At 43.4% G+C, this 11,972-nt stretch overlaps 1 protein-coding gene across 1 annotated transcript in view; it reads right to left on the bottom strand.

The window, feature by feature from the left end:
* usp11 (ubiquitin specific peptidase 11) overlaps positions 1-11,972 on the bottom strand; it is a 21,996-nt gene continuing 10,024 nt past the window's right edge. The window contains exons 9-21 of the mRNA XM_079677147.1: positions 11,697-11,855; positions 11,135-11,359; positions 10,853-10,936; positions 10,330-10,424; positions 9,524-9,718; positions 8,254-8,345; positions 6,674-7,177; positions 5,786-5,856; positions 5,095-5,207; positions 4,690-4,839; positions 4,453-4,568; positions 4,263-4,351; positions 1-1,554 (exon numbers count right to left, since the gene is read on the bottom strand). Coding sequence (XP_079533273.1) covers positions 1,333-1,554; positions 4,263-4,351; positions 4,453-4,568; positions 4,690-4,839; positions 5,095-5,207; positions 5,786-5,856; positions 6,674-7,177; positions 8,254-8,345; positions 9,524-9,718; positions 10,330-10,424; positions 10,853-10,936; positions 11,135-11,359; positions 11,697-11,855 — 2,115 coding nt within the window. The 3' untranslated portion in view covers positions 1-1,332. The remainder of the gene's footprint in view (positions 1,555-4,262; positions 4,352-4,452; positions 4,569-4,689; positions 4,840-5,094; positions 5,208-5,785; positions 5,857-6,673; positions 7,178-8,253; positions 8,346-9,523; positions 9,719-10,329; positions 10,425-10,852; positions 10,937-11,134; positions 11,360-11,696; positions 11,856-11,972) is intronic.

Genomic DNA, 11,972 nt, shown 5'->3' with positions numbered 1-11,972 from the left:
TGTGAGAGGAAACAGGATAAACATCACTCATCCTGATAATAATCATCCTTTTATTCATATCAAAAGATTGAAAGTACAATAAAATATTTTCATCTGATATTGACAGGAAGACCAAAGAAAGAAATGAGCCCGCGCTTCCCTCCGCCCGACCAGGAATGGTAATAATAATAATTATACATTTCTTACAATACAAAAATACTGTACACAGAGCCGGTTTGAAAATCAGTGAGAGCTCCAGAGAGAGAAGACTGCCTGTCATTCTGTCCGATACATTTAAGCCTGAATACAAATGTCTCCTATAAATATGAAAAATAAGCATCTCAATGTCCTGCAACCCGTCGACCAGCTCCAATCAGAAAACACCTGTAGTCATGTGACAGCGGAAATGACTCAGAAATAATAAATACCAGAAGAAAACAACCAACATACACAAAAAGATTAATTCCTCGTCCCCGGCAGCTTTGTTCAATATTCAATTATTTTTCTCTGCTATAAAACACACACTTATTACCCAGAATCCCCTGCTCCTTTCATGAGTTTCAGCCGGTGAGTACAATAAACTATCGACAACTAATCTGCTTTTATTTAAAGAACATAACAAGAAAATATTGAAGACGCCTGCCGACAGTTATCTTAAGAACATAACTGCTTTATTGAATATTTTATTGTGTTGTAAAATGGTGTCATCGTTAAGGAAACTATATTTGTAATTTCAGAATCAGACTAACTTCTAGAAACTTCCCAAGTGTTAGGCTCTTTAATGCAACTAACTAATAATAGATATTTAACTGCAGTCCTTTAGCTTTTCTCATCAAATAAGGAACCTGGTGTGTGCACACGAATACTTACAGACTTCTACAGTGTTTATTAGAATCTCTACAAGTATTAACAGTTTAAAAAATACCTAAAATTAGACTTAATTATGTTTTTAAATGAGGAACCAATAATGACGTCTACATTTCTTTATTTTTAAGACAGTATCAAGAGATCAAATTATTTAATGGCAAGTTGAAAGTTCTTCTTTCTTGATTATAATGAAACACTGTAACAGTCTGTAGTTCTTCTAGGTTTCATAAACAAAGACCTGATCACCAATAAAGAGTACGTCTCAAATCTACCCGAGTACCAAGTGTCCATCTTATCTACACATTTATCACGTATTGAGAATAAAAGATTGCAAATTGTTGTTATTATATATCCAGGGGGGAGGGGGGGAGGGGAATCAGAGAAAATTCAAGTGTTGTTGGAAAGAAAAATAAATCACAGGCCTGTTCTGAGAAGAAAAAAAAAACCTTATTACTGTAAAAATTAAACTAAACCTTGAGGATTCATTTAGTCTGTTTCCATGGTGACGTAGGAGGAGGAGGAGGAGGAGGCGGCGGCAGCGCCGAGCTCTGCGTCGTCTTCCTTACACGGAGTGATGTCATCGTCCTTACAGGAAGTGATGTCGTTGGCGGGCTGGCTGGAGGAGGCGGGGCTTGTGTTGGGGGCGGGCAGAGTGGGTTTTCTGATCTTGTCTTGCCGCTGGTAGAACAAGACGTAAGCAGCGTTGGTCTGAACGACAGGAGACAACGAATGAATCCAGGTTAGACTTTACATCTGCCTTACGAGTAACTTAAAGGTCCCCTATCATACTGTTTCTCCTCAATATATTACAGCTCTCAGATATATACAAACATGTCTCTGAGGTGTTTGGCTCCAAACACCAAACAGTTCATTGCAGCATTACCCATAATCCCCTCTGTTTCAGCCCTGTTTCCAAAGTGCTGATTCTCTGTCTGTTGCTTTAGATGAAAATAAGGAGCCCCTCCCCACGCCCCTCTGAGATATTTGGTTACAAAGAGCTCCATGGTGCTCTAGGAGGAGATTCAGGTGATAAGGTGGGGGGGGGGGGGGGGGGGTTACCTTGGTTGCTGATTGGCTAATGGTTACTCAAGCCAAAAAAAATCATTATGACATCATAAAGTGGCCAAAATCTGATCAGCTCATTTTCAGACAGGTTTTTATAGAAATGGATCAAAAAGAGAGAGAATCTTTGTTCCTGAAACTTTCAGAGTCTCTTTCCACAGAGGGGACACATGTTGATGTAGAAGAGACATGAAGAAGAGGGGACACATGTTGATGTAGAAGAGACATGAAGAAGAGGGGACACATGTTGATGTAGAAGAGACATGAAGAAGAGGGGACACATGTTGATGTAGAAGAGACATGAAGAAGAGGGGACACATGTTGATGTAGAAGAGACATGAAGAAGAGGGGACACATGTTGATGTAGAGGAGACATGAAGAAGAGGGGACACATGTTGATGTAGAAGAGACATGAAGAAGAGGGGACACATGTTGATGTAGAAGAGACATGAGGAAGAGGGGACACATGTTGATGTAGAAGAGACATGAAGAAGAGGGGACACATGTTGATGTAGAAGAGACATGAAGAAGAGGGGACACATGTTGATGTAGAAGAGACATGAGGAAGAGGGGACACATGTTGATGTAGAAGAGACATGAAGAAGAGGGGACACATGTTGATGTAGAAGAGACATGAAGAAGAGGGGACACACGTTGATGTAGAAGAGACATGAGGAAGAGGGGACACATGTTGATGTAGAAGAGACATGAGGAAGAGGGGACACATGTTGATGTAGAAGAGACATGGAGAAGAGGGGACACATGTTGATGTAGAAGAGACATGAAGAAGAGACATGAAGAAGAGACATGAAGAAGAGACGACACATGTTGATGAAGAAGAGACATGAAGAAGAGACGACACATGTTGATGAAGAAGAGACATGAAGAAGAGACATGAAGAAGAGACGACACATGTTGATGAAGAAGAGACATGAAGAAGAGACGACACATGTTGATGTAGAAGAGACATGAAGAAAAGACGACACATGTTGATGTAGAAGAGACATGAAGAAGAGGGGACACATGTTGATGTAGAAGAGACATGAAGAAGAGGGGACACATGTTGATGTAGAAGAGACATGAAGAAGAGGGGACACATGTTGATGTAGAAGAGACATGGAGAAGAGGGGACACATGTTGATGTAGAAGAGACATGAAGAAGAGGGGACACATGTTGATGTAGAAGAGACATGAAGAAGAGGGGACACATATTGATGTAGAAGAGACATGAAGAAGAGGGGACACATGTTGATGTAGAAGAGACATGAAGAAGAGGGGACACATGTTGATGTAGAGGAGACATGAAGAAGAGGGGACACATGTTGATGTAGAAGAGATATGAAGAAGAGACGACACATGTTGATGTAGAAGAGACATGAAGAAGAGGGGACACATGTTGATGTAGAAGAGACATGAGGAAGAGGGGACACATGTTGATGTAGAAGAGACATGAAGAAGAGGGGACACATGTTGATGTAGAAGAGACATGAAGAAGAGGGGACACATGTTGATGTAGAAGAGATATGAAGAAGAGACGACACATGTTGATGTAGAAGAGACATGAAGAAGAGGGGACACATGTTGATGTAGAAGAGACATGAGGAAGAGGGGACACATGTTGATGTAGAAGAGACATGAAGAAGAGGGGACACATGTTGATGTAGAAGAGACATGAAGAAGAGGGGACACATGTTGATGAAGAAGAGACATGAAGAAGAGGGGACACATGTTGATGAAGAAGAGACATGAAGAAGAGACGACACATGTTGATGTAAAAGAGACATGGAGAAGAGGGGACACATGTTGATGCAGAAGAGACATGAAGAAGAGGGGACACATGTTGATGTAGAAGAGACATGAAGAAGAGGGGACACATGTTGATGTAGAAGAGACATGAAGAAGAGGGGACACATGTTGATGCAGAAGAGACATGAAGAAGAGGGGACACATGTTGATGTAGAAGAGACATGAAGAAGAGGGGACACATGTTGATGTAGAAGAGACATGAAGAAGAGGGGACACATGTTGATGTAGAAGAGACATGAAGAAGAGGGGACACATGTTGATGTAGAAGAGACATGAAGAAGAGGGGACACATGTTGATGCAGAAGAGACATGAAGAAGAGGGGACACATGTTGATGTAGAAGAGACATGAAGAAGAGGGGACACATGTTGATGTAGAAGAGACACGAAGGAGTGGATTTTGCATAATAGGTGACCTTATATTTGTCAACCTTTGTTTTGTATGTGTCTGTAATTGGGCAGCGATGTAATCTCATCATACTGACATCAGAATAAAGGGAATGTCTGAAAGGAGCACAGGATGCTTTACAGCGCTGGGTCTCGTACTCACCACGATTTGATCCTCTCTGGCGTACGTCACCTTGCTGTCGTCAAAGTAATACCACTGACCGTTGTCCTTGTTCCGCGCGTAGCTGGTGTCTGAAGGAACACACACGATAACAAGTGTACAGGTCAGTTAAATGTGACGAATAAAGCCTTGAACCTGAACACTTGAAAAGAAAAGACCAATAGGGACGTACAATGGCCGTCTCTGAGTCCTCCGTAGTGATTGGACACAGCGATGAGGTCGTAGCGGCTCGGAGGCTCCCCATTGGACTGACTCTTCCTCAGGAGGCAGCCGGAGAAGTCCAGCTCTCTGCAAAACACCCACACACAGATTCATTACAGTGTGAACCTGCAGGAGTGTGTGTGTGTGTGTGTGTGTGTGTGTGTGTGTGTGTGTGTGTGTGTGTGTGTGTGTGTGTGTGTGTGTGTACCTCAGGGGGAAGTCCACGATGCTGTCCAGCTTCTCTCTGGTGAACTTGGTGTAGGAGAACCTCTTCAGGTGGATGATGAGAACCTCGGGCAGGAACCAGAGGTCCAGCTTCTTCGTGGCCAGCTGGTGCTTCTTACACACCGGACAGTACCTGAAAACACACACACACACATTCTTCAAATTCTCTATAAAACTATATGGTCTGGTTTTGCAAAGTGGAGTTGCTAATTGCGTGTAAAAAGGTGCTGAATATGTTTAGAAAGGTGTATGTATGTATGTATGTATGTATGTATGTATGTATGTGTGTGTATGTGTGTGTGTGTGTGTGTCTGTGTGTGTGTGTGTGTGTGTGTGTGTGTGTGTGTGTGTGTGTGTGTGTGTGTGTGTGTGTGTGTGTGTGTGTTACCAGGGGTTCTCCTCCTCCAGTGTTTCCATGGTGGTGAACAGCTCGATGCACTCCTGCAGCTGGACAGTGGTCTGCTGCTGAGGAACCTCCATACTGCCGTGTTTCACATACTTCTGCATAGACAGGAGAAAGAAGGAAGGAGAGAGAGAAGGGAGGAGGAGAGAGAAGGGAGGAGGAGAGAGAAGGGAGGAGGAGAGAGAAGGCAGGAGGAGAGAGGGGAGCACAACATTGTTTTACATACTATGACAATTACGTTTTTTTTTCATCATACTGTACGATGACTTTTCTCCCAAAATGTTCAACACTGTACATATATAATATAATATATATATATATATGAAGTTTATACCCACATAAATATAGAGATATAGACCGTATAAATGTAACTCATTGTGCCTGACTCAATAAAAAATAAAAAGTTCAACACTAAACTATGACTTTCTTTGCAACATATTATATGATATACTTGATATACTCGTGTCTGTGCAAACCAGACTGGCTGTTGATTGGTTCCTCAAACTCACTCCTTTTGTTTCAACGTACTATACAACGACTTTTAATAGATTGAAATGTTCTGTAAGTAGATGTGAATGTGATATAAGCATGCGGGTGATGCACCACAACCCCCCCCCCCCCCTGGGATAAATAGAGTTTTATCTTGAGGTGATGAATACAAAATGTTCACACTGACCTCGGCCTCGTTTTCGTTGTAGAATCTCTTCTTCATCTCAGGGTCCCAGTCGATGGCCACGTAGGGCTGAGCTGCACAAAGAACATATAAAGCAAATGGAAAGTTTAGAAACATCTGGTTTTATTCATAAAACACAGTAGAGTATGGTTACTATGGTACTGATGCTTCTCAAGGCAACAAGTGTTTCAGTCGTTTCAAATATGAATGTTGTCCTTTTTTGGGAAAATAAATCCAAAATAAGAGTTTATTTAATGCAACTTTGATGTATTTGAAAAAGGAAAGAAGGAAATAAACTATTCAAACATGTTATTATTGGTTTTAAGCATCTTTTTTAAGTCAGAGTGTGATCTTTGTTTCATTGGGCTGCAAGAATAATGACTACAAAAGTAAAAGTGAGTGAGTGAGTGTGAGTGTGTGAGTGAGTGAGTGAGTGAGTGAGTGAGTGAGTGAGTGAGTGAGTATGAGTGTATGAGTGAGTGAGTGAGTGAGTGAGTGAGTGAGTGAGTGAGTGAGTGAGTGAGTGAGTGAGTGTGAGTGTGTGAGTGAGTGTGTGAGTGTGTGAGTGAGTGAGTGAGTGAGTGAGTGAGTGTGAGTGTATGAGTGAGTGAGTGAGTGAGTGAGTGAGTGTGAGTGTATGAGTGAGTGAGTGAGTGAGTGAGTGAGTGAGTGAGTGAGTGAGTGAGTGAGTGTGTAGGTGTGAGTGTATGAGTGAGTGAGTGAGTGTGTGAGTGTATGAGTGAGTGAGTGAGTGAGTGAGTGAGTGAGTGAGTGAGTGAGTGAGTGTATGAGTGAGTGTATGAGTGAGTGAGTGAGTGAGTGAGTGAGTGAGTGTGAGTGAGTGAGTGAGTGAGCGAGTGAGTGTGTGTGTGAAGGTGTGTTCCCACTCACAGCTGAAGGACACGGCGCTCCCCCCCTCTCCCATCCCTCTCTCGGTCGTCCCGTTGGAGTTGACCGCCTGGATGGTGAAAAGACTCTTCCTCCTCTTACAGCACGCCTTCCTCTTCCCTGGCTGCTCATTGGCTGGAGGGCTGGGAGAACACGCCTCCTCCTGCTTGTCTTCCTCTTTTTCTTCTTCTGTGGTCTCACATGGCTGCTGGGCTGGAGGCTCTGAGCTGCTGTCGGAGGCCTTGCTCTCTTCTTCGCAGGGTTTCTCTCCCTCAGTGTGGGGGGGGGTGTTAGTCTCAGAGCTGCAGCCGGGCTCACTCTGGTTCGGGGGTCCGTTAGTCTCCGAGTCGTCCTGGGCCGGGGGGGGCTGCGTGTGGTTGACAAGGGGGCGGGGCTCGGTGGTGGTGGTGTCGTCTGATTGGCTGTTTGCCGGTGCATCACCAGAGCTGGTCTCTGAGGTTTGGGTCTGAGAGGGTCCGGCTTTCTCTCCGTCATCCTGCTCCTCCTCTGAAGAAACACAGAACCAGTCAGACTGAAACTACACTGAAGATCAAACACAGCTGATCAATCCAGTAGAGGCTAATTATTTAATTGTCGAAAAACTGTTAAATAAATAAAGAACAGACAAAATTCTTTATCTGAGGAGTTTAAAACTGACTGTCTGATTTGCTTTAGATCTACTCGAAGGAAATCGGAGGCTAATTGAATAAATCAAGGCTATCAAGGGAATTATTTGTAATGTGACTGGTGAGATGCTTGAAATTAAAACCTTTCTAAACAGTCTACTATAAGTTTCTGTCCTTTTAAAGGTCACCTATCATGCTATTTTTAGGCAATAGCATAGGTCTCAGATATATAAAAAAATATAAAAAACATGTCTATGAAGTGTTTTGCTCAAAATACCAAATAGATCACCCATTCTAGCCATGCCTCATATCCCTCTATTTCACTTCCTGTTTCAAAAGGGCTGATTTGGGGTATAAAGCTTTAAAAAAAAAAAAAAGGGAGGGGTCTCAGCTCATGCGGGACCCGGCAGCTACTGTCTAAACTAAATACTGCCGTGATGAAACGCCATATCATGGATTATCAAGGATTCTTTCTGAAACAGTATGGAGCTCAAAGGCTTTCTCTCTTGCCGGTTATCCCACAAGGTGAGTTCCTTTTTACTTCCTGCTTCTTCACACACATGCTCTCCAGTACAGGTTAGCTCTGAGTGTTAGCGATGCTAATGTAAACACCGACCATGTTACATCCAAAACAGTCGGGCATTGTTTCTGATAGCAACTTTCTGATTGGCCCGTGGGTCCACATTTCAGATATTACGTCATATCGGACGCAAATCTGGATCAGCTCCGTTGTTCCTCCGTTTTTAGAGATTTGGGGGGGGGGGGGGGGGGACGACATCTTTATGTATAAAACACATCAAAAAGTGCATTTTGCGTTTTAGGTCCCCTTTAAGACTTGTGTTTACTGAACCTGATGGCATGCACGTTGTAATCTCTTATTTTGATAAGTGTAATTCATATAGGCATTATTTGTTATTTGTAATAATTAAAGGTTGTAGATGGAGGAGAAAACCCTACCGTCACTGATCCCGTTGGTCTGAGTCTTGTACAGCTCCTCTTCCTCCTCTTCCTCCAACTCCTCAGAGGGATCAGGAGGACGCACATAACGCCTGCACAGACATAAGTAATGTTTATAAATGTAGTATGTCATAAAAAGGTCATAGTATAGGATGCCCAAAAAGTCACAGTATATTGACAATTCAAATAACAAAGTCATAGTACACTAGGTCGAAATGTATGAGGAGTGGACCTTCAATAGAAGCCATTTAACTGTCTACCCACCAAGGCTTTCCCAGCAGTAACTGATAGTGAAAGGCAGCGGTACACGTGGAAACCGCACTCCTCTAGCTAACTACCTTACCCAATGCTTACTCACTCACTCAACCCTAGTCTTCGTGTAGAATTGTGGGAGGATTTTAAGCACAAAGCCCAGTGTGCCGGTTAACTCTCAGGAATTGAAAATCACCTAGGCAGTCATGGAGTGCACCCGAGCAAATGCTCTAGCCACTTACTACACAAAAATAACAAACTAAAACAAAAAAAGGTTCAGTGGAGACAGCTTTTGTCTCATTGCTTCAAAATATGAGAAAATCATTAAAAACAAATTGGAAAACTATGTCAAGTTTTGGCAGAAAAGTATGTCAAAAATGTTATAAAAAATGTAAATAATAGTACGTCAAGAAAGTCATAGAGTATGTTCTAAAAAGTAATATGTTGAATGTCGAAAAATTATGGTAGATGATAGTAAGTCATTTCAAAGTGTGGTATGTCATACAAATCATATATTTGTTCATAAAAACATGATACAAATCTCATAGAAAGGTATGTTTCTAATTCTTTTTATAGTATACCACTGTATTGCAGGCTGGGTGCGTGTGTGTGTGTGTGTGTGTGTGTGTGTGTGTGTGTGTGTGTGTGTGCGTGTGCATTAAGTGTGTGTGGGTGTGTGTCTGCGTGTGTGTGTGTGCCCATGCATGCGTGTGTGTGCTTGTGTGTATGCATGTGTCTGTGTGTCTATGCGTATGTATGTGTGTGTGTGCCTGTGTATGTCTGTGCGTGTGCATGTTCTGCGTGTGTGTGTGTGTGTGTTCTGCGTGTGTGTGTTCTGCGTGTGCGTGCGTGCGTGTGTTCTGAGTGTTCAGTGTGTGTGCCTGTGTATGTCTGTGTGTGTGTCTGTGTGTCTGTGTGTGTGTGTGTGTGTGTGTGTGTGTGTGTGTGTGTGTGTGTGTGTGTGTGTGTGTGTGTGTGTGTGTGTGTGTGTGTGTGTGTGTGTGTGTGTGTGTCTCACGCCAGCCTCTGCAGGAACAGAGTGTAGAGCTCCTCTCGGCTGCAGCAGCCTCTTGGCACACTGAGCAGCAGCGGGTGTCCGAACAGCGAGGTGCCGTACGAGCTGCTGCCGGAGCCGTAGTCTCTGTAGTGAGAGCGCTCCCTCAGGTAGAGCGCCAGCAGCACCTGCTCCTCCTGGTGCTCCTCCAGCTCGTACCTGAACGCATCACCAGGGTCAGCAACAGGGGACATTTACATCAAAAAACAGTCTGGTTTCGTAAGAGAATGCCTCTGAAGATCTCTGCATGACTTGGTCCTCATGTATTTTTTGATGCATTCAAAGATGCATTTGTGTGTATGTTTTTTTAAATGGTATTTTTGTGGAATAATTCTTTTTTACTTTTAAGTTGACATTTTTTTAAAGCGTCCTGTGGACAAGTGTTGCATCTCAATCAATCAATCAATGTTTATTTATATAGCCCAATATCACAAAGGTTACATTTGTCTCAGTGGACTTCACAGTTTGTACAGAATATCAGTATGACTATACGACACCCTCTGTCCTTAGACCCTCACATCGTACAAGGAAACACTTCCAGAGAAAACCCACAGTTTAAAGGGGAACATGGGAGAAACCTCAGGGAGAGCAACAGAGGAGAGATCCCTCTCCCAGGACGGACAGACGTGCAATAGTTGCCGTGTGTAAATGATTTTACACACGGCAACCTTTTGCATGAATGTAAATGTAACCATTATGAGAGTGCTGTGATTTCTGATGTCTCAAATACACTAAGCTAAAATAGTTGACAGTGTTTGCGATGCTCTTACACAAAGATGTCGTCTCGGTCCAGAATGCAGCTCAGAGACTCATCGGTGTTGTAGATCTTGTAGAAACGGTGGTTGAACACATCAGCGACCACCATCTGAACGACAGGGTTAGATGGGTAGAAAACAGGTTACACAACTAACTCTTTATTACTCTTAAACACTGACACATTAGGTTACGGTAGAAATGCAATGAGACTCTGGACTATTAAGGTTTTTTTATCACACATTTAAACATTTCAGCACAATTCTCCCAAGGTTTTTTTAACATGATTAAATAACACGTCATACAATCTTACTGACACTTATCACACACACACACACACACACACACACACACACACACACACACACACACACACACACACACACACACACACACACACACACACACACACACACACACACACACACACACACACACACACACACACACACACACACACACACACACACACACACACACACACACACACACACACACACACACACACACAGACACACACACACACACACACACACACACCTGTGTAGGAGGTACGGTGGTCATCTCGGACAGGGCAGTGCAGAGGTCGGACACTTTTCCTGTTTTAGGAACCACAACACGATGCTGTACAAAAAGACAAGAAAACATGTTTAAAATATTGGTATCACCTTTGCTGTAGTAACAAAGTGAAACTGATGTTACATTTGAAATGGTTCTCTGGGTTGGAGCATTGTTAAAGACATGTAACACAGGTCAGATCTTTTTCATTCAGTTCATCTGCAGAAGTGTCATGACAGTAAATGATTAGGCAGAAACCGTCACCTGTGCAGGTTTGGCGTAGGGGTCCAGAGAGACGAAGAAGACCTCCATGACGCGCTCTTTGCTGACAGGAAGTGGGACGCTCAGGTAGCAGAAGGGGTCAAAGGTCACGGAGACTTTGTGGCACTCTGGACAGACGAGCGTGGACTTGAAGAGGCCGTGAAACGTGTCGACGATCACCGAGTCGTTCCGCCGGCGGTGGTTACGCCACGCCTCCTCCGCCACTTCCTGTGAGAGAGGAAGGGGAGACAGGAAGTATGAGAAGAACATCATTTCAAGGCTTTTATTGTCATGTGTGCATAGCTACAGTGTAGTTATGACAATGAACATCTGAGGTCACAGGCTCCTCCAACAGTGCAACACAATAAAACTGATAAGAGTGCAAGTAAATCAAATAGAATATAATAGAAATAGTGCAAAACAGTCTATATACAAGTAATTGGAATATTGATATGTATAAACTGCAAACAGATGGATGTTCTTTCAAAAGTGCAGCAGGTGTTTAACAGTCTTTTATATCACTTGTTGTGTCTGTTGTTGCTCAGCAGAGGTAGGAGCAGCTCACCTGGTCCGGTCGTCCCTCTGCGTCTCGGAGCTCGATGTACTCTTTGTTTTTGACCCGGTTCAGGTCCTCGTGCAGACCGTCCGCCAGGAAGGACAGCAGCTCCTGGCTGTCGTGCTGCTGGTACCCCAGGAACTGAGACGCAAAGTGGCCCACCTTCGTCTGCACACACAGGCAGAGTTTGGGACATCAAACAGGAAAGGTAATGCATCACATTTCTGTTTTTGTCAGATATAAGACTTTAAATCAGAGGCCTGCACGACGAAGCCGGATTTTCGC

The sequence above is a fragment of the Notothenia rossii genome, assembly GCF_949606895.1.
Source record: "Notothenia rossii genome assembly, chromosome: 4".
Lineage (NCBI taxonomy): Eukaryota > Metazoa > Chordata > Actinopteri > Perciformes > Nototheniidae > Notothenia > Notothenia rossii.
Note: the sequence above shows the minus strand (reverse complement) of the source record. Positions and strands in the feature narration are given on the sequence as shown.